Here is a 23,812-nt window from a genome sequence, read left to right as displayed (position 1 = left end):
TCAGCCACAAGAACATTACTAAGGTCAGGATGTTGGGCGATCACATCTCCACCTTATCCCAAAAGTATTGGAAGGAGCACCATCATTCCAGAGAACACAGTTCCACTGCTCCACAGCTCATTGCTGGGGGCTTTATATCCATCTAGCCCAGGCCTGGTATTATGGTACCAACAGGCTCATGTCTGTCTGCTCCAAAGAGTTCTATTCTATTGACAACACTTCTCTACAAGGACTAGACAAGATGAGTGTCACATCTGTGTCAACAAGTACAGCTTAATGTGGCTGAATGCATTCATTAGAAGTTCCACAAACATTTAAAGATATAGTATATGTCTAGAATAGGGTGCAGCCTTTCTGAATGGAAAGAGCTCACGTCACAAAAGCCAGTGGTATGGAATTTATGACAAAAAGCATGACAGATAAAAACACAGCTTCATATATATATATATATATTCCTATATATATATTTGCATAGTGATTTTAATATTTTTTTGCTTGTATTTTGCTCAGAAAATTGAAGCACATTTCCAAATGACTGTTGTTTTCCTACCTTATCCTCATACGCAACTCTTCAGAAATTTTGCTGTGAGTTTGTAGCTGCTTACTATATTTATGGTGGGAAAAAAACAAACAAACATTAATGTAGGGCTGTATTTCTATTGACCAGGTAGTCAGGCCCAGATTATCCCATGAGTTTTATGGGCATGTGCCCAGGGGCCCAGGACACTAGAGGGCCCATGCAAGCAACTTGGCAGTAAATAAAGCTAGTGGACTGGTGGACTAAGGAGCTGGCACTATGATCCAAGCATCACTGGTTCGAGTCCTGGGTTGTGCTGCTTGCCATCAGCAAGTAGAGTGTGAGAGAGCACAATTGGCCTTGCCTTCTTAAGGGTGGGTTGAGGGCACTTTCTTCCCCCACAACACTCCTACTGTGAGGTGGTCCGCACAGGCATCTGTTAGCTGTCGCATCGTAGCTGGGGAGTCGTGCTTTCCTCCAAGTGCCCTGGCTACCTAGCAATACTGCATCAGCGATAGTTTGAAAAAAGGCGGAGGCTGACATGTTGGAGGAGTGCTAGTCTTCACCCTCCTAGTTTTGGGGGCAGTGATAGTGATGGGGGAGTAATCAAGTAATTGAACATAAATGGAGTAATTGAGTCACTGGCCTTCCAAACCCGGTAGAAAGCTACACACGTTTGTGCCAAGGGGCCAATAATTTGATGATCCAGGCCTGAGCATAGTGTTTGCTATATAGTGAACTTTGATAAAATGTGAAATACGTTAACAGCACAGAGTAAAAAAAGTGGAGGCACTAAGCAAAAAAGAAAAAAAGAAGATAGGAAGGCACTGCTATTGCAGAACGTATATTTTCACACAGCAACCAAGTGAAGGGCCAAACAGTGAGGTTACAGAAGGGGTCTGCATGGTTTGATACTGTGTCTCATCCGGCTTTATTGGGAAAAATCAACAAGCAAACTCACAACATTTTTATTAAGTGTAGGGCCACTGCATTCCACAGCATAAGTAGGTGGGCTGAGGTAAGTGTTGAATCTGAGCTTGATGTGATGTGGGATTTGCTAATAGGAAAGCCAGGAGGAAGTTGATTGTTTATAGATAAAACATTTGGTCACATTTGATCTGAATAGATCAGTGCATATGACAGAGGTGTTGACTATTTGGTAGAAAGGCTAGAATTAACATAAAGGGTTAGAATTAACATGAATCCTGATACCCACACCACAAAAAACAAACAAAAAAAAAAAAAACATAGGGGCCCACTACACCTTTGTGCCAAAGGGGCTGATAATTTGATAATCCAGGTCTGTACATAGTACTTGCTACACAGTGAACTGAATGGAGGAAAAGGCATACATGAATTTCTCCCACCAGTACACAATATCTGACACACTATTTAGTAGATTATTTCTGTAATAGGAGCAGTGATCCTGTATGCAGCATATATTCTCATATTTCATTTGGTTCTCTGGGTTTTAAAGAGCCCATGTTGTGGGAAAAATCTTTGAGTTTGATGCACTGTGGATACGTTGTTACAAGTTTCAACATTTTCAGTTCTCTTTTTCGTCCATATCTGGAACCTAAAGCAGTGTGTTTTCAATTTCCCATGCTTGTGATGTCTTGCGTTTGGAGTGCTGCAGACAGTGTACAGTTTTCCAATGTCTCTGAGACTGCTTTTTAAACAAGGTACAGTGCAATACATCAGGGGTCACAAATCTTATCTGCAAAGGGCCAGTGTGGCTGCAAGTTTTCCATGCTTTGTTTGGTGCTAGTGTGTTTCCAGAGCTGAGGGCTTTTGAGTCTCTGTGTTAATTCATAACATAATATAAACTTAACCCCAGCAAGACGGAGCTGCTGTACATCCCGGGAACTGCTGGACTTCCAAATGATCTGGCCATCTTTTTTTTGAGAACTCACTGGTCTCTCCATCTACAAAAGCTCAAAGCCTTGGTGTAGTCAGGGATGATCAGTTATCGTTCTCAAGTCATGTGGCAAACGTAACTCGGTCATGCAGATTTCTCCTGTATAACACCGGAGAATTAGACCCTTCCTCTCTAGAGAGGCCGCCCAGGTGCTCGTTCAGTCTATCGTCACTTAGAGACTTGATTACTGTAACTCTCTTCTGGCTGGTCTCCCTCTGTGCACCATCAGGCCCCTGCAACTTATCCATAATGCAGCGGCACGGGTCGTCTTCAACGTTCCTAAATTCAGCCATGTTACTGGCTTACTGTAGCTGCTTCCTGCATCAGATTCAAAACCTTGACACTGGCCTATAAAGCCAAGAATGGGCCAGCCCCTCAGTACTTGATGGCAATGGACAAAAGCCAATCCGCACCCAGAGTACTTGGGCAAATAGTAGAGTATTATGGTCACCTTATTGTGTTTAGTAGTGTCTAAACTTAGAGGTATCTTTGAATTTTTAGCCTATTCAAACTAGCTGAGGTTTTTCTTGGGTAAATAGCGAAACACTTTTGTAAGTCGCTCTGGATAAGAGCGTCTGCAAAATGCCTTAAATGTAAATGTCAAAGCCAGCCGACACAGATTGAACAAGCAACAAACTTGATGAAGTTGAATTTTATGTCTATTTTATGTCATGTCTGGTGCTGAACACATCATTTCACTTTGCGCTTTGCAAATTCCAGCCACTGACTAAAATGGACATTTGATCAATATCAGTTGCAGACCAAAATCTATTAATCGCTAATGGTCTTGTTTTAATCATTGTTTCATTGCTTTTGGTTCTTTACCTTGATATCATTATTTTTGATTTGTAACAGTTTTTGATCTTTTTGTTTCATAGACCATTTCATTTCATGTAACTAGTATCTGGATTGTATCCTGATAGCCACAAGCATTTACACTAGGTAGTCAAAGGCATCTCCAGTTAGTCAGACTGAAATATGATTGCTGTGTGGGACAGAAAATGCAAATTCAGTCATTGTGTGGCAATTATTACAGGTGTTTACTGGGACACTGCTACAGCAAGTAGCTACAATGCATCTAAGACCACCTCCTGGTCCTGAGTGGTTTGAGCGTTCAGATTTATATATCCGTTTTAATGCATCATAGGTGCATTTTGATGGGAGAGGTTGGAGACAAGAGTCACTGTCCTGTTACACATCATCACTGTCCAGTGAAAAACATGTATCTCCAAAAGGGTGAGTTTCACTGTGTACTGTGAATGTAGTTGAAATGACAATAAAACCCACTTAACTTGACTTGACTTTACAGGAGAAGGCAAAAATGTTCTCAACTCTGAATGAAAGTTAAGGTAAATTATTAAGTTTAATGTAAATTATTAAATTATAAAGTTTATTCCAAGTAATTTAAAGCAATTCTATTGGTCTATTTTTCCAGAATTATTCATATAATGTATAGAACAACTACAGAGTTCAAATGACGGAGAAAACTGAAAAACAGAAAGAAATGGAGATACACGTATTTCATCTGACAGCAGCGATGTGATATGTAATATACACTCTCTTTAGCTCTGTTTACTTCGGTCTCAATGACAAGGGCACGCAGCTTTGGAGGCTGTTTAAGCTGATACAGGAATCTTGTGAAGGACGGGGTGTTTTCTGTTGTTGAATGCTGTGAGACGACGTGGCCCTGAAGAGCAGAGAAGCTGCTCCTCAGCTCCTGGCTGTTCTGCGAACAGTCCTGGCGTTAAGACACAAAGCTATCTGAGTGAAGTGTATGGCACCTTTTTCATTTCCCCTCTTTCCCCGTTTCAGAGACTCTAAGACACTTAAAGATTCTCGGACACTCAAGGACTGGTTGTTGAGAAGAACACGGTGACATTAGATAAGAACTTATTGTGTTCATCTTTAAGCTGTGGGAAATGCCAAAGTGGAGCTGAACATGCTTGACACTGCTGACACAGTCATACTGATAGATGCTATCCAGTAGTTTTCTGTTTAAGCATTAGTATTAAGTTTTAATGACTGATCGTAGATACCTTTGATTTACATATCATTTTCGTAAAGGTATAATGTTTTTGAAGAAGTCTTGGTGTATTGGTTAGGGGGAGGGGATGTTACTCTTACTCCCTCAGTGTGCTTTTCTCTGTCTCTCTCTTTCAAGTTTTATCTTAGTCAGCCTGTGGTAAATTACCCAATAGTTTACACATGCATCTTTGAGTGACTTGACCTAGATATAATCCTGATACTCAAGAGGCATCAAGTGACCAGCTGTAAACAGGGTCATAGTGTAAGTTCTTCATAAAGCTGACTGTTTAAAGGCCTAACACTCTTGAAATGTTCTACATAGTACAGAGTCAAAGCGGTCTTTGACTTGTAACAAGAGTGAAAAGCAGACCATTTGTTAAAGGTCCTATGAAGAACCATTTACAGGAAGTTATTCTTGTATTTGAAGAATTATTTAACCAGACCAAGAACCATTTAAGGATTTAATAAAACACTGTTCTGAATCATGCATCCAAGAGTGCTAGCCAGGTTAAAGTCTCCACATGGCAGGGTGAGTTGAACTATTAAAAAATATATCATTAAAATATTCATTTAAAAATAACATTATATAGTTTTTATTTAACAAAACCGATTATATAAAAAAAAATAAGCTGATATAAAAAGGTTTTTTTTTTTTATCACAGTGCTGAAAAGCCATGTCACCACTTGAATGTCGCCAAAGGAACTGTTTAAGGAGAAGGGCCGACCGGGTACAGTGTCTTCAGCTAGCTAACTGTGCACCATGCTATCTGGTAGGACTCAAGAATAATTACAAAACAATTATTTGTTCTAAATTGTTGGCTACACTAAGCTATGCTATGCATCGATGGGGCATCGCAGTGATGTAAACCAGCCAGTGTGTGCACTGTCAAGGGATAAGCATGGTTTTAAGTTACGTGCAATGTTGAGAGCATATTTGATATCAGCTGTTGAGTTACTCCCAAGACCATTTATTTGCCTCAGTTAGCTGGAAGACAGTGTGCTGTGGTTTCTGGCCTACTAGCTAGGGTAAGATTTTTGTGTGGGTGGAGATTTAACACATTAGCACAGCTATATTAGTCAGCAAAGCAAAATGACTACACTTTCAGAATGTGGTGTCAGAGGTGGTTAGCATGGAATAAACTCTTAACAGTTTTTGTCTGACCTTTAACTACAGAGATTTCCCAGTATCAGGGTTTATTCCATAGTGTGGGATGTCTATAATCTTTAGTGTTCCGATCTTCTACCAGTGCAGTTTGGGGCCGCCCTGATTGTAAATTGTAAATGTGCTAGTGTAGCCCACACCCTCAAGTAAAATGGGAGGGCTGACTCAGAAGTGTTTTTGGTCAGGAGTCTGGGTCAGCTTTCCGTGGTCTGCATGTAAAGCCTAATATGGTAATCCTGGAATTACAGGAGGCTTGTGCAAGTACAATTCTGGATGTCCAGACGTAAAGTACAGGCTTGCACATTGGACCACTGGAGTTCAGGTCAAACACAATGTAGTGGACAGTCTTGAGTGTGGTCTTCTTAAGATTCTTGAAGAACATCACCCAGAACTTTGAATCATTAAGAACAGCACTTGGTAGACTGTTAGCTTTGAGGAGAAATCTGGCATGAAGTATTTGTAGTTTGGTAGCAGGAAGCAGATGTTCAAATACCTAACATGTAATGTACAGTACCCCAGTAGCTCCATCACCAAGACCGATATTAAACCCTGACATTCCCTTAAACAGTGATTTAGTGGCCTGTTCTCTGCAATTTACATTTATCTCTACCTGTTGTTTTTTTCTCTTGCTCTTTGCATTGTTAAACTTTTTAACTGTGTTGGCAGCCAGATGACAGCCATGCGTGATGGTCTGAGATACCACATTGCTGAAAAGCCATGTCAAGACTTGCAGAAGCCAAAGGAACTGTGTAGGGGGAAGGGCCCCATGGGTACAACCTCTTCAGCTATCATGATCACTAGACTAATAATAATTTAGTTAGAAAAATAATAATTTTTGCTCGATAGGCTACGCTAAGCTATGCTGTGCAGCTGTGGGGTATCACAGTGACACCTTGGTATGTCAAAGCCAGACAGTCTTGATTTTCTGACAGATGTTTGCAGCCAAGAAGAAGTATTGTACAGTTTATTGGAGACAGACATGAGACTCATCTGCACTGTGGAACATGTGGTGCCCTGGCTAAAGCACTCATTTAGTGCACAAAACATTACTCTGGTTATTATGGATTCTGAATCCTTGGACTGGCATTTGAATCATTTATCAGAGAACACTGATCTAACTCTGAGTACAGATGCATTTTTTCATTGAGCAGTATCAGGAAGAGCACAACCTGCCTTCAGTTGTAACACATTTGTGTATGTTACAAATGGACACGATTCAGCAGCTCCCTGTTTCTTGGGGTAATGCAAATGTATGAAAATAATTCTTTCTGTGGTTCTGTGAAAAAAGTGGGATCAGATTATCATCTAGCCAAATCAGGAAGATTAGTTCCCAGCTTCTCAGTTTCAGTCCATTCACACCAGATCTGGCCTGGATTCAGTTGGAAGCCACTGAACGGAGACAGTTTGCCCTTTACACATGCAACATTGTACACTTCCTATGAGCATTTTGTGCTGTTAACATATGCAGCCTTTTGACCTGTGGTAGAGAAGCCTGAGGTGTTCTGTGAGCATATTTAGCACATACCAGATGTACCAGATATCCTTTGCCCCAGTGTTAAAAGGCCAGACAAACACAAGGTTGCTGCAAGGCTCCAGTCCTGTTTCAGACAGCCGCTGAATGTGGACGACTTGAAAAGTCAGTTATCTGAAGGGTCAGTTCTCCAAACAAAACAAAAAAACAAAAAAAAATCATTCTCAAGTATGAGATTACTTATAGGTGCAATGTGCCATTAGGCATATGTGAGAATATGTGAGATTTGTATAATAGGAGTTGATTAGCCAGAGTCAACATGGCAGGTCTATTTCTTGACATTAATTCTTTGAAAGTTCTGTCAATTATTCTTAAAAAAATTTAATCCAAGCCAAATACTTTTCAAGTGTTACATTCTATGGCGGGGGTTTGAAAGTCCAGGGAAAGTCGTCCCCCCCCCCCCCAGGGGACAGAGAAAATGGGCAGGATATCAGTTCTAACTCCTGACACTACTTCATCTGTTAGAATAAATATAGAATAAATGTAGTAACAAGCCAATTGTGTTCAGCTGTCAATTTTAGGGGAAGATGCAACGTCAGATACACTATCTAAATATTATCCAGCCAATATATATACAATAACTGATTAGTCAATGGCTGCTGTATAATTTACTACCCCCCCCCATTCCAATAATTATTGGTAAGATTTTGGCCACAGTACTATGCTATCCATTCATTATGGTATGGTGATGTGTATGGATGATGCCGGTATAAGTGTGTAAGACACAGTGGTATTGCTGGATATTTTTTTATTTTTTCTGTCTATATTGGAGAATTAATTGTGTCCAAAGTATGAAAATCGGTGGTACAACATGCAAATACTTTTATTTACAGTATTATTGCTATCAGTATTGAAGATTGAAGACTGTGAGTTTATAAGCATATTGTGTGACCAGTAATAGCTCACCTTGCATAGTAACTTCAGACTGGAGATGGTGTTGCATAGGGATGATTGGGCTATAATTACCTGCGGGGTATGCAGGTATACAATGTGTGTGTGTGTGTGTGTGTGTATGTTATACATTTTTTTTTATCTTTGCTGTAACTGCTGCAATATATTGTCACTGTTGTGTTTTTGTTTTACAGACTTTTCATTCCAACAAAAGCAGGTTAAAATCTTTTTTGTAACTTTTGAAACAGAATGAAGGTGTCCCAATACTATTGTCCATATAGAGTATTTTTAATTTGGCAGTTGTTATTTAATAGTAATAAATAATATTATTAATAATACTATTTGTTTAAGACTTGGCACAATATGTATGAAGCAACAGTAACTATTTATTTAACAGTTACTATTTATTTTTTTATTTTAATTGCTAAATTACTTTATTATTCCATAAAATGAATATTATAGTGGTGAAAGAAAATCCTTATAACTTCCATCTTTTCCAGAAAACTGCATTCTCATACAGGTGCATGAAACAAAGCCCCAAAACCTGAGTATGGGACAGAGGTGTACTTCTGCCACCTCTGATGGTCGTTCTGCTTGTTATTAGCGACAGGCTGCTTCACCCCAAGTGTGTGAAGGAGCGGTATCGCAGGTCCTTCCTTCCTGCTGCCGTCAGACTACACAACCAGCACTGCTCCCAGCGGACCACATACACACACACTTAACCACATACACACACACTTAACTACACACACATGTTCATGTTCAGGGAATACTATGTGCAATATCGCACCCCCATGTGCAATTAAGAGTCTTTTACTGTAAATAATATTGTTTATTGCTTTTTTAATTCTTATCTATATTGTGTGTATATAGTGTAAATTATTTATTTATCTAAATTTTTGTAACTGAGTGTCCTGCTATCCCTTTCTGCTGTTACACTGTGAATTTCCCCCCTGCGGGACTAATAAAGGACTATCTTATCTTATCTTATCTTATTATCATCAGAGAGGTGGAGAAAAACCTGTGAAATTTGGGAAAATGTAAGTTGCTCACTATATATTGAATTCTTGTTCTGTGCTCCACATTTATAATATTTCAGACCTTGAACTAAACATCTTGAATCTAGAAGGTCTGTAGGGCTTATCAGCATTATTGAAACTTGTTATGCGTGCAGTGCAACTCCATCACATGTGAGTGGGTTGGTGAAACCTTTGGCTTTTAGCTGCCCAGTATGGCCTAGTTAGGACAATATATGTGTAAATACACAAACAACATCAGCACTACTACTATTCATTTCAACAACAACATTTTATTTTATTATGTTAGAGTTGATTTAGCAGTGGGAGTTGTGTCATTATTGAATCTTAAATATCTTAAATATCATAGCAAATATTATCAGTCATACATATATTTAAAGAAAGTTTTTTTTATGGAAAACAGGATTATGAAGAATGAACAGAACTACAGACTAAAACATTTAATGGTTCATTAAAAAAACGGGTTTTTCGCTGAGAGCTGCTGGCTGCACTATTAAAGTGTACAAAATCTTGTTTAAAAATGTTTGATTGTTAAAATAAAGGTTGGCAAGATCTTTTAGAGAACCTACGTCTTTTTTAACATTTAATGAATTTTCTTAGAATATAATAAAATGGAATTAATAATAATAATAATATATATAATATATATTTAAAGATAATGTTAATGTGGAATGTGCAAGTATAGTTGAGATAATGTAACAAAGATTATTTTTCTAATTTAATGTTTAATGTTTTGGCAACGTTAAGAAAACTGGATCCCAACACTCCAAAACTGCAACCAAAATTATGCCTGAGTCGAGTGTCTCTTACCATAATAATATTACATATAAGATCATTTTCTCACCCCTGATTCCGATCACTTCCAGTCGATACATTTTCCACCTTTAACCATTTCACGTCAAACCACTCAGACTGACTGTTTACAACTACCCAATCCTCTGTGCACCTTATTAACGAACTTATTAACTACTGATTTCCTCCACTAGGTGTCAGTGTCGCACCGTATTTAGACATTCTGCTAACTGGCGGTATTTTGTAGACCCAGAGGAGACACTCATTTCTCATCGACAGTCATTTGGCTCGTTGACATTAGCTGCGGTATAAACACTCGGACTGTGCTCTGTGGGCTTTCCTGAACAGCATGTTCTATGTCATGCTCACACTGCACTCAGTCTCAGCCTGGAGAGGGGCTCCTCACAGCGTGTTAAGGCCGGTGGACCGTTTGGACCTGGAGCGTCGTGGCCGTGACGTCGCGCGCGCGTGGGCGTGGCTTAGAGGATAGAACGCTGTGGCAGTTGGAGCTGCGTGAGCGCGAAGCAGAGCTCGTGAGCTCGCGAGGGCAGGACCGTCGCCTCAGACCCGTCAGTTATGGAAGGACTAGAGTCGGAGGCTTCGGCGTTCACGTTTCTCTTCCAAACTGATCCCAGCCTCGTCCTTATCTTTAACCGGAGCGAAGTTTGAACGCGGCGATGGACATAGTTAAATGAGCGCGGAGTGATTTCGAAGCGAGGAACCGGGAGTTGCTAAAGTCTTCGAGCAGAATGTAGACTGATTTCTGTCAGAGCGGCGAAGCAGGGCTGAAGACCACAACGGCAGAGACGATTTGGGCTCTCAACGTCTTCTCCTAACTCCCTTTCCTGATGGACGGTTTAAACCCTGACTCTTGACTGCGTTTGTGAAGTGAAGCGGCAGTGTGTGTGAGTGTGTGTGAGACTACACTCGGTCTCCATCCTCCTGCTGGCTGGCAGATACACTTCTCATAATATAGGTCTTTTCCTCAGCTCTGTGTGAAATTCAGTACCAGTTAGTCACCAGAGTGTAAGAGGGAGGCTTTTTAGGCTTCGTACTCCTCTCCTGAAGGAGTTGGCTTTGTTTCAGGAGCCCACACCTCCTCTCTCAGCCTCCTCTCAGCCTCCTCTCTCAGCCTCCTCTCTCAGCCTCCTCTCTCAGCCTCCTCTCAGCCTCCTCTCTCAGCCTCCTCAGCCATGGCTTTACCTGACAACTCCAGCGGCGTTCCTGAGGACCTTTCCTTTCCAGAGATTATTGAACTAAATGTAGGGGGCCAGGTGTACATAACCCGCTACTCTACCCTTACTAGCGTGCCAGACTCCCTGTTGTGGGAGATGTTCAGCCAGAAAAGCCCGAAAGGCTTGGCTCGAGATACCAAGGGTCGTTTCTTCGTCGACCGCGATGGCTTCCTCTTCCGCTATATCCTGGACTATATGCGAGACCAGCAGCTTGTCCTGCCTGACCATTTCCCAGAACGGGGCAGACTGCAGCGGGAAGCTGAGTACTTCAACCTTCCGGAGCTGGTCAAGCTGCTGGCCCCAAAGATTAGCAAGCAGAACTCACTGGGGGATGAGGGTTGCCAGAGTGACCCAGAGGAGTCGTCACCCAGCGCAGATACTGCCCGCAACCTGGGGGCAGCTGCAGCTGCTTGCTCCAGCCTAGTGTCCGGTGGTGACGGCAAGCGCTCGGGCTTCATCACCATCGGCTACCGGGGCTCCTACACGTTGGGCCGCGACAGCCAAACAGACGCCAAGTTTCGACGAGTGGCTCGGATTATGGTGTGTGGCAAGACCTCCCTGGCCAAGGAGGTTTTTGGGGAGACTCTAAATGAGAGCCGGGACCCTGACCGGCCCCCGGAGCGCTACACCTCCCGCTACTACCTGAAGTTTACTTTCCTCGAGCAGGCCTTCGACAAGCTGGCTGACGCCGGCTTCCATATGGTGGCCTGCAACTCGACGGGGACCTGCGCCTTCGCTCACGACCAGACAGACGACAAGATTTGGACCAGCTACACTGAATATGTGTTCTACCGTGAGTGAGCTCAGACCTCTGTTCCTGCGCCTCCTCCCAGCCTCCTGCCTCCTCTCTCGCTCTCTCTGAGATGAGATGTAGTTGATGTAGTTGCTTCTAGATTCATCACCCCACACACCTCCATCCAGACTCTTTCCCTCAGCAGAACCCTTGCTGTGGTCAACTACTCCCCTCCCTCCCTTCAAGCTCACCACCCCTTCTGAACCACAGCCTTCCCCTCAACCAGAGACTGCTCCCAGTTCTTGTGTAACCACCTCTAGAATTCCTGGCCTCCGTGAAGTACAGTGTTGTACTGTAGAGTTTATTTTGTGGTGTTCATTTTGCTACAAAACTGTTCGAGGTGATGAAAGGGCCAGTTGAAAGGGCTCGGAAGAGGGCTTTCGGCTCTACCCTGTATGATGGCTCTCTTCTGCCTTCTGTCAACCAAAAAGCCGGACATCTTTTTAAGCTTTCTGGAATGTTGTCCATCCCTAGTGAAAAAGACGCGTCCTCGGCCGAGTGGCATTTTGGCATTATGAAAAGTGTGTCGGGGGGTTGTTTGTTTATTTGTTTGTTTGGGTTTTTTTTGGAGGGAGGACCAAAATTAGTAGGAAACCAGCACATAGACACGATAGCTGTATGAGCCATACAGTAAATCTCTCTTTATTTACCGGACAGGCATGTCACTCTCAATCTGCAATGAGACTGCATGTAAATAATCTTCATCTGTCACTATGAAGCCAGAAGAGTAACTGATATTCATTATTTTTAGGCAGTTTTTAGCAAGAAATTAACCTTGTGCTATACTCTTTTATGGTATGTGTAACTAGTAAATAGCGTTAAACGAGAAGGGAATTTGCTCTGTTGCCAAAACGGGTCAGCAAGGAAAGAGGTGGGTTCAGAGAAGGAGCCCAAGGAAGGCACCAACACAAAAGGATTACGACTTTGCCTGAAAAGGCTGATGAGATGTATCAGTAGTGACATGAGCGTTCAGTATTGAAAGCAGAGATGTCGGGCATCACACCAGAACCGATGTGTTTTTCTTTACGCTTTTTTTCTTGAATTTCCGAGGTTGGTTTCCAGCCAGACTCTTTGATAGGCTTTTTCTGAAAGAAATCATTTAGTTTCTTACCACATGTGCACATAAGTCATGGTACAACCACGTTCCAGTTTTGTCATAAGAAGGACCCAACACATAATTTAATATGCTTGTGTAAGCAAACCTTATTTGGATTACTAACTCACTTTAAATCCGTGCTTATTTTTGGTAAAGTGAGAAATGTTCAGTGCAGTGGATTTCACTGAATTTCTGCACAGGTAACTTATTAAGATGTAAACAAAGTCATTGAGAAGGTTTCAGTGTGAGGTGTTGCATTTAAGCCAGGCTTGTTGACGTTGGTGGTGAATGGAATCAGATGTCTGAAGCAGGTGTTGTCTCCTTACAGAAGTTTCCTTACAGAACATTTTCACCAAATGTGGTCATGAATAAGCTGCCTGGGTTATGAGACAAGGTCAATAGTCAATAGACAATAGTCCAAAAAGAAATCTTGGTTTATCAGATTAATTACTGTTTTCTCATGATCAGGCATGTACCCCTTTTGGTTTTGCATATTTAAACATCTGCATTTGCTTTGTAGATATTGAGACCCCTGGTTGCCATCACCACAGCTGTAATGTCAGTACATTTCTTTACAGTGAACTGCTTTACACCAATAACCTTGTTTACATCTCAACCTCTGACTTAAGCAGGAATTTAGAAAGAGCAGTGGAATTCCCTATTAATATGACTGAAATCAATCACATTAGCAGCAGCACACCAAACACGAAGAGAAAACAAGGGTGTGAGAAAAAAAAGAGAGCGAGATAAACCAAGTAGAAGGAGAGACATTTTCAGGTACACCCTCAGGACAGCCGTGGCTTTGCACAGCAGTTGTTACCTCAGCTCTTAAGGACAGAATTGTACAAAATATGAACTATTAAGGCACAAATATGAACTCTGTTAAAATGAATATTTTTCACTACCCGCCCTCTTCAGCAGTAGGTTCCAGCCAATAGTATTTTACAAGCACACATGTGCTCTACATGTAGTCATTCATCGAAATGACTTATTAATCATTTTAAACCTATACTCTCATTTGAAGTTCATGTGAAAGCATTACGTGTTGTAAAAGGTTAGCAGCAAAATGTCATTAACTGAGCATGAATAAAACCGCAATTACAGAAGATGTACTTTGTGATGAATTAAATTTGCTAATCTTTCATTTGTGTATTACTCTCGTACCGCTCTGGAAGCACGTTTTTCATCATCTCATCTGAGAGATGCATTGTAGAAAGGAAATAAAGCATTCAGTTAATAACCTACAACCAAAGTGAACAGAAAAAGCAGTGCATATTTATTTGGCATGAGAAAGTCTGTGGAGAAAAGCTGTTTTTTCCTTGGTTTTGTGGAATTTATATCTGTCATTTTCTTGTCCTGAAAAAGGTTATATCATAATGTTGCCATGTGCTGTATGTATGTAGTCCAACTGTAAGGAATGGAAAGAGACAGGAGCTGTAAAACGTTTTTATCCTGCTTGTCTCTCTTGAGCGCACTTCTCCTCCCAGCGATGATCACAGTCTCTTTCGCGCCTGCTCTCGCTCATTTCTCTCCTTTCTCTCTGTGGCGACTTCAAAGGCTGACCAAAAGACAAGGCGAGAATAGAAACCAGGACAAACGTATAACCAGCTCCCTCAAAGCAGATTACCCGGCCCTTGTGTTGCTGTGACTAATCTAAGTAATTAACCTTTGGATTAGACTCTCAGGTGGTGCAGTGAGAACCTCAAAGTTTCCCCTCAAAAATATTAGGAATATTGCATTTTACTGGGCTCTGCTTGATTAACGCAGCACAGCATCGCCTCGACAAAGAAAAGGTTCTTATTTGAAGCCTCTCTTCCGTCAGAGGAAATCCCCTGCCCTAATCTGAAAACTACCACTCTCAACTGTGTGCCTAAAGGGTTCAGTATGGTTAATGCTTAGCACCTACCGTGGATTTCAGTATAGTCCGTACTGACACTGCCGTAACTGCAGACTAGTAAACTAACAGTCCCATACATGTACATCAAGATCATAAAGTGCTGACAATACGTAGTGATATGCAGTGTGTTCCTGTATAGGAAACTGAGCACTTACTTATTTAACTTGCAGAGTTGGTGTGCTGGGAACTTTAGTGGAGTTCTGGAGATGAGAATGGAGTCTGATGAATAGTGACTCATTATGTAGACGTCCTCCCAAACAAGTTAAGATGTGATCTAATTATTCATGCTGGTTTGTTTAATAAAGTGTAATAAATGCATCAAAAGTCATATATGTATTTATCTTCAAATATAAGTATATAAGTAGTTCTTTGGTCGGTGCTACAGAAGAACCACATTTTTTTCCTTTAAAGCAGTGGTTCTTAAATCCTTCCCCAGACGGTCCACAATGTTGCTTTAAGCCTATGTATTATGTATTATGTGTATTAAGTTGGGTTGGACTATCTTGGGTTCCCTGAAGAAAGGTTTGACAACTATTCCCAGGGGTGTCTCTAGTCCCAATTAACTGGGGCATGTGCACCAGTAAAATATTGCTGTGTTGCCCCTTAAAAATAAGTAGAAAAACAAATGAACATGTATTTTGTAGAATTTCCAGTCATTTCTTATCAAATGGTTTGTGGTCGTATCGTGGTTGAAGTGAATGCAGTCTGAAGCAGGCTACTGCTGAGGGCATGATTATAAAGGAGCTCACAGTGCAAACTCAACAGGCCAGCAGGCTATTTAACCAGCTTTCGAACACAACACATTGGAGTGCTACGGTGCACTATATCCAAAGAAGAGGACCTGCTCCTTTGATTGAAGGCGCTAAATTTAAAACCCAAACGTCCAAATGCCTGCTCTTTTCGTTTCATGGAGAGGAAACCAACACCAGAACATTTCTTACCCAGAGAAATGGCTCAGTTATGCTGACGTTATCAGGTGTTTGTGAGGCTAATAGGTAAAGACAGAAAAACTGCATAACAGAGCAGGATCCTCTGGATAGGGACGTTCTGGTGTTGGTTTCTCCTCCACAAAACAGTAATGTATGTTTCTTGTAATGTAAGGTTATTTTAGTTTTTCAGCCAAACACACAGGTGGCGAATATATGATATGGTATACAAATATATCACTCAAATCTCTGTGTTGTGTTCGTAGCACTGAAATTCTCCTCTTCTGCCCATTATTCCCACCGTCTTACCATGCATATTATTTTATCATATCATTTTGTATGTTTTTATCACTGCGGTTAAAATCTATAACAGTGGATCATGACAATTAATAGTTTGATTGTAAATCGTTCTTTGGTTTTAGAAAGACGCTACATAAATGTAACTTTCAATTTATTTAATCATTCACAACAGACAATAAATTTCACATAATGCCCCAGCACAATTCTTTTAAATGCTTTCAGTATCAATGATGTCAGGCTATATGGTAGCAGTAGGTAAGTATTTAACAACAAGCCAGCCAAGGAACAGACTAGACAATAGTAATGCAAATGACTGGCCACTTGCAGCCTTACATGTATCTAGAAGTATAGGCAGTAGTTAAGTTAGCCACTGCTATTATTTGGCCTAATTGAATGGAATACACAAAGAACACTGTGTTTAGTGCTCCAGTGAAAGAGCATCGTGTTGTTAATACCTGCTCATTTTCAAGCTTGTGATGTCTAGCATACAAAAACAAAATGATACAACTGGCATGTAGTGTTTTGGGGTTTTTTCTAATAGTATAGTACACATTAGTATTTGTTCTAAATTCTCATGTGTAAATAAATAAATAAATAATACACAGTTACTTAATACATAATTGAATTAAATTGAATACAAAAAACAGAGATAAATATAGGTATAGTAAGAGAAGGAGTAAAACTGGGTTAAATAAGTAAATAAATAAATAAGCCACTTTAGGATTTAGGATTTTGAGTCACTGAGATAAGGAAATCAGAATTACTTTGCATGAACAAGCAAAAACATGTCAGGCTGTTGGACTTCACCCTGATATTGTGCCAACAAGATTATCTGTGTTACCTGTTCAAGCAGTGTTGTGTTTCACAACATGTCTGGTTGGTTTATGTTTACACAAGGCACACGGACGAACTCAGTCTTGCACACCAGGGGCTTTGAACAGCGCTCCCACATGCAGTGTATGAAACCTTTCCATTGGCACCCCTTCAACAGGGTGCCAGAGTGTAGTCGTTCCCCACAGGCTACATTCTCTCAGGTATGCAGTTGGAGTTTATCTAGTGCTCGACTGCCTGACCTCAGTTCTGAAGGCTGTAAGACTGCTAAGTGCCTTGCAACTGCAACTTTTCAACAAAAAGGAAGTTCTGCCTGCCTACCTTAGTAATGTCTAAGCTTAGAGGTATCTTTTGAATTATTAGCCTATTCTAACTAGCTAAGGTTTTCTTGGGTAAATAGCAAAGCACTTTGTAAGTCGCTCTGGATAAGAGCGTCTGCTAAATGCCGTAAATGTAAATGTAAATGTAACAGCCTGCACAAAATAACCAGTATTGTTTGAACAAGCACAAAATATCTTAGTGCATAATGTTGCCTTAAAATTTTGAGTTTTCACATTTTCCCATACGACTGACAAGCAAAGATACTGGGCTGTGCTAAAATGAAGTCTGTGTGCACTTCAGAACAAACAGCAGAAAGGCTTCAGACCCCTGCCCTAAAGATCCTTCTTAAGTCCTCTTTAAGGTTTAATCTAAAGATTTTACGAGTTCTACCTGCAACCCAAAAAAACATAAACAAAAGATTACAGAACTGTTACTCAAACATGGTTCTCTAAAGAACCAATGACCCAAATGTTGTTTTTGTATGGCATCGCATAAAGTACCCACATTTTTAGCACCTTTAAGAGTACATGTGATTGGTCGCCACATGCTGTGTTGAAACCTAGCAAACACACATTGGCTACACTACTACCAGCACACTCTCAGAAACAAAGGTGCTACAAAAGGTTATTTGAGGGATGCCATACAATAACCACTTTTGGTTCCATAAAGAAGCATGTTTGTTAAAGAGATGTGTGAGTGTGAAGAACCTTTTAACCAATTAAAATCTCTTTTACACTGATGGCATTTAGCAAACACTTGCATTCAGAGCGACTTACACAAGTGCTTCGCTGTTTACTAATCCCTAGGTGATGAATATAGCATAGAGTCTAAAGATACCCTTGATACCCTTCCAACTCAACTCAATAACAAAAAGGGATCTTTTTCTTCCTTAAGAAGCCAAATTATTTTTTTGTGGCATCAGTCCAAAGAATCAGTTTTGGCACCTTTATTTTTAGGAGTTTACATTGCAGTGGAGTAATAGGCCTTTTTTGTTGCTAAAGCACTCTGAATTTGGATAAGAGCAATGTCTGTAAAACACCTGCTTATTACATATAATAATCACAGCAACTTGACACAGCCATTTCATGGGGCCATAAGTAATTGGACAGTTCCTCGCTCAGTTCCTTTTTTGTCAAATGTGTCTTTTTGTATCCTTCATTTATAAGGGAGCTAACAAAGGGGCTGGAGTTGATTCTAGGCGTTGACATTAGGGCTGGTTTCCTGAACCAAGATATAGGCAATAGTTCTGGACTATGTTTGCCTTTAATTGGAGAACCTCCATTCAGAGTGCTTTGTAGTCCAGGACTAGGGTTAATCCCTTGTCCAGGAAACTGATGTGCTTAGCAAAGAAGCAACGTGGCAGAGCCGGAGGACCACAGTAGTGGTATATGGAGAAAAACGAATCATGATTAAAAAAAAGACAGCTGCCAGTGGAACAGGCTGACTGCTTGTTACTGCTGATAACACCACTGACAGCAGCAGAAGGATGAATTAAGGTTGAAGTCTACAGAAGCATCTTACCTGCTCAGATGCATACAGATGCTTCAAATTTGGTGGTATGGTGTATGTTGCATCACATTGTAGCATGCAAATGACTTTACAAATGATTCTAAAACAACTACATGTATATTGTATGCAAAAGTTTGGAAACCCATGGTCAAATGACACGTTTCGTGATTTCTGGTAAACAGCTCGGTAGACAATCCAATATAACACTATTGTAATAATATTTTTGCACAGTTACTATATTCCCTGACATAAAAAAAAAATGAAAGTATAACTTAGGAACACTCCTTTTGGTAGAAATCATAGCATGCACATGTTTTTTTGTAGCAACTAAACATTTTTCAGTTCTTTTTTCAGTTTCTATCTTCTTAGTAGAGATTTTCTTGGGTAGGCTTGCATGCACACACATTCACTATTCATTTTTACGTTGTTTAGGTTAGGGGACTTTGAAGGCACTCTCCTCGGGTAGGAGGAGGAGGTATATTTTGGATCATTATCCTGTTGTTGAAGCCATCCTCTTTGCAGTTTCAGCTATTCAAAAGACGGCTTGACATTTGCATCCAACCGTTTCTGGTATTGTGGAATTCATTCTTTTCTTTACTATTGCCAACAGCACTGGTATCAACACCATTTGATAGATCCTTCTCATACATTTGAAGACAGTGTTTGGCCACTGTGGCCAAAGAGTTAAATTTTGACTGCTCCTGACTGACCTCAACCTTGCTGCAGGTTCTTGCCAGTCATGTGAGGGTTATGATTTTGATTTCTTACCAGCCTAAGAGACTAAGAGAGAACTGTCTGGAGCTTCCAGATGTCATCTTAAACTCCACAGTTCCCTTGAGCTGCCAATTCTTAATAACATTCTGCACTGTAAAAAAGTTAGACACCTTCTTCTTATAGGCTGTAGGAGTCAGGGAATGTGTTGTTTTTTTATATTATGAAAGACAGCGGAACTGTGCTGAATAGGATTTGCCACAAATATTGTGGTTTAGGTTTTGGATTAGCTACAGAGGCTGTGTTTACTACTTCTACTTAAAAAAAAAGTTTGGCCAAGCTCAAATGTTCTCATGCAACTGTATGTACTTAAAGCCAAGAAGTGGAATGGGACTGACTGGCCAAATCAATCACCCGACCTGAACCCCATTAAGCATCCATTTAACTCTGTCCCAGCAGACCTTAATCAGCCTCTTGAAACAAGCAGGAACTGAAAATAGCTGCATTATACACCTGCCAGAACATTCCAGCCTCCAGGTGATATCTATGGTTTGCAGACATCAGGCAAGAACTGATTGAAATGGAACCTGTTACTAAGTACTAAACATGAATATATGATTTTGTTTGTTCATTTATTTGCTTATAATTTACTTACAGGCCTCTAAAATGAGGGTACTGCCTTTAAAAGAGAATGAACCCCTCAGGTTTTAAACCACACACATGTTTAAACTCCTGCATTATAGTTTTTGTAATCTAACTGTGCTGGAGCACAACAACATTCCATCACTGTTGAAATGCTTTTGCACAGAAGATGTATACTTCTGAATGCAGTTGATCAGATATTGACATGATAAGTGTTGGCTTTAGCATTTAGGTAGTCACTTAACCCTTAACTGGTCCAACACTACACACCAAAAAATAAAGGTGCCAAAAGAAGTCAAAAACCTTTTTTTTAGGAAGAACTTATAAACTGGTCTAGAACCTTTACAATACGTGTAGTTACTTTAAACCTTCAAAGGAATGAAGGAATGCATAAAATGCACTTCAAAGAACCATCTATTGATTTTATTGTTTGTTTCTTAGGCAGTTTTTTTTATGGCAGTAGTTTTCAAATGAGGGAACCCTAAACATTTTTTGCTCACAATTGCAGGGAGTTCCTTTACAACCAGTTTGTCAATGTGTTGATTTTTTCTCTTTTTCTCTTTTGGTTTTGCCATTTAACCCACCCATTTGTAACTCCCCCTATCACTAGCAATGACACCACCTCTTTTTGAACTGGGTAGTCAATGCTCTTAATGTAAAGGGACAGGTTCCCAGCTCCACCGCACCAGCTAACAGACACCTGTGCCGGCCAACATCACTTATAAGTGATGAGGGGATAGAGCACGGCCAATTGTGCTCTTTCAGTCTCCGGCCGCTGATGGCAAAGTGGCATGGCTCAGGCTTCGACCCTGGGCCATAGTTGTAGTGCATTAGACTGTTGAGCCATTTTTGGCACATTAGTTTTGTTCACATTAGTTACACTTTGTTCCATTTTTAAAAGTGTAAGTAACATAAGCCTGTTTTTCCATTCATGGAACAAATTAAAAACTAATTGAAAAATACACAAAACATATTTAGCCCTAATGTATTTTTGGTCATGTAAGTATAAATCACTAAAGCATATATGAATGTTTAAATAAATCTATAATGACTTTGTCCTAAGTGATATGTCCATCTATTGGCTTTGCAATGTTAAAAACCTATGAAAGAGGTCTGATGTATGATATTAAGGATGACTATTGATTTCTTAGAGAACATATGAGTCTGGCAGTGCATAAATAGCTGCTTCTCTGTTTGCTGTGCATATAAAATATCCCAGTTCTTACAGTTTTTTTCATGTACAGTGCAGATGATGCAATTCAAAGTTATTCTGGTTCAAGACACATGAATGTTCTTCACCGTTGCCACAGAGAATTCAGCACAAAGTGGTTTCTGCAGCTTTAGGCAAGAGCTCTGATAGTGTCACTCTGTTGGGTGTGCGTCTGCATGTAGATAGTCAGAAAATTGCAGGCTTGTGATACTTTTGATAAAATTGGTAGATTTAAATGCCTTATGCACTGTAATTCTTCTTGCATTTTAATTGCCATGATTCTTTTGCATACATTTTCAGAACAGACATTTGTGCCCCAGCCAGTGTGACGCTCTGCAAGAGTCTGACATAATTAAATTTGTTAATCAAATCACAGCAGCACCGTGGCTGGAGCAAGTTACAAGCACAATTTCAATCATGTACTGTAAGTTAAATTGTCTCCCATGACTGCGTCTTTCACTCTCAACAGCGCACACTTAAAAGCGCTTAGTACTTATCGTAGATTTTATTATACAACATGAGATTTTGCCAGTATCTTGACTATATGCTTAACAACGAATGGCTCCATAGTAGGAGTGTAACAGTATGCAAAAATCTAAATTTGGTCTGATTCAATCAATGGTATTTCCATACAAAAGTATATTTTTGAGAAAGAAAATGGGTGGATAAAAATCCACCGTATATATTGAACGTATAGGTCCAGTCATTTGAGAGTAAGTCATATAAGTCACTGCATGGAAACTGTCCCATTTGTGTCTGCAGTATCTGATACCATGTGTAGTATAATGGTACATGTCCAATGGACATGACACGTAATTGCAGTGCAGAATGAGAAGGAATGTGTCAATCATGAAGTCATGGGATACAAGTGATCTTTACATATTTTATATATGCAATATGACAGTAGTTCACAGCAGTGACAGTAGTGTTTATTTGCAATTGTAAATGGAAATGACAATTCCCCAAATGTAGCACTGATGTTCCCCGACTGATGAACCCCCACAATGTCAGAGACTTTCCCTCTGTGCTATGTTTTATTTACCTTTGTCTCTGTATTCCTGCAGTTTAGGATCATATAGAAGGGGGAAACCAGACACAGTCATATTAGCTTTTTCTGCAGACATAACTATGTAGGCACATACTGGTTGTGCACCGACAACTGGAATGTTGCTTTTGCCTACTTCACTACTGCCTATAAAAAATTTCGGGTGACGAATTTGTGTGCAGTAGACACTGTAAAAAGACGGTGTGCACCGTTTATACAGTAGAAGAAATGTATTAATGGGGAACTTAAATTTTTCAAACTGCATATTCAACAGTTCTATATCTAAACAAAATAATCAAAAGTGGTTCGATTTAAATGTAATAATTGTAGGGAGAATATATATACCAAACCACTCAGAAAAATTACACATCGTCCTAACTACACATTTGTTTTCGTTTTATATGTAATATTGATGATATACTTGTCTCCACCATCTCACTTGTTGTTTTTTAATAATTAGATTTTTTTTACATTCTTAGAATATATATATATATATATATATATATATATATATTCCAAATATTGTGTCAAAATTTCATGATGAATGGATCAATAGAAATGGAATTTTTAGAATAAAATCTGTTTGCACCTCCTCATTTTTTTGTGTAACAGCAACAATATATATGTAACCTTTTGAAACCTTATAAAACATTTTGCAATAACTTTCTGTCAGTGAGCTTTAGGGGCATTAAACTCTTCAGAAGTCTGCTTTCTATCACCACCGTCGTAAACAATTTTGACACAGCAAGTTTCCTGAATAACTTTTAATGATTGAGCTATGTAATAATATACTGCCACATTAAGTGATGTGACGAAGAGTGACATCCCTTACGCTTCACAGGAGTCACATTCAAAAGCTGGTGAGTTTTACATTCACTCAAAACTGCTAATTTGTTGTGTTCTTAATTCTTGACAGGGTGCATCAAGCATAATGAGTCCCCCCTGTCACACAACATAAATAGAAAAGTGCATTTAACGGAAGTTGCAGCGATATTCACAAAAAAGACATATGCTATTGAAATACTGGCATTAAAATGTCTAGCCCTGGTGACCGCGTTGTATGAAATATTCCACCCTGTCACTTCACCCTGTGTCTCAGCTTCGGTGTGACAGTTTTCAAGGTTATTCGGCACAAATGAAATGAAATTGGGTACTGAGATTGAGAAATGTGCTTTTAAGTGTGAGCCCTTAATATGAAATATAAAAAACTGTCAGAACTATAAAGTGCATTTAGCAACCATCTCATAGAATGATCCACATTAACTTCAAGATCAAAGAGTGCTGATGACACACAAGTGCAGTTTATGTGTGTAATAGAAACAATGAGCTAAGTCTATGACAAGCCGCTTAGACTATAACCACACCAATGATACAAGCCATAACTCTGAATAATTTTTTCGTAATAATAAACAAAATGTTTATT

General features: G+C 39.9%; 1 protein-coding gene across 1 annotated transcript; it reads left to right on the top strand.

Annotated features, from left to right (window-relative positions):
* Positions 1-10,192: 10,192 nt before the first annotated feature.
* Positions 10,193-16,323, top strand: kctd12b (potassium channel tetramerisation domain containing 12b). Its single transcript, XM_072663077.1, has one exon. The coding sequence runs from the start codon at positions 11,067-11,069 to the stop codon at positions 11,907-11,909; it is 843 nt and encodes a 280-aa protein (XP_072519178.1). The 5' UTR covers positions 10,193-11,066; the 3' UTR covers positions 11,910-16,323.
* Positions 16,324-23,812: the final 7,489 nt, after the last annotated feature.

Source organism: Salminus brasiliensis, chromosome 19 (assembly GCF_030463535.1).
Source record: "Salminus brasiliensis chromosome 19, fSalBra1.hap2, whole genome shotgun sequence".
Classification (NCBI taxonomy): Eukaryota; Metazoa; Chordata; class Actinopteri; order Characiformes; family Bryconidae; genus Salminus; species Salminus brasiliensis.
The sequence above is the reverse complement of the archived record's forward strand: the minus strand, read 5'-3'. Positions and strand labels throughout refer to the sequence as shown.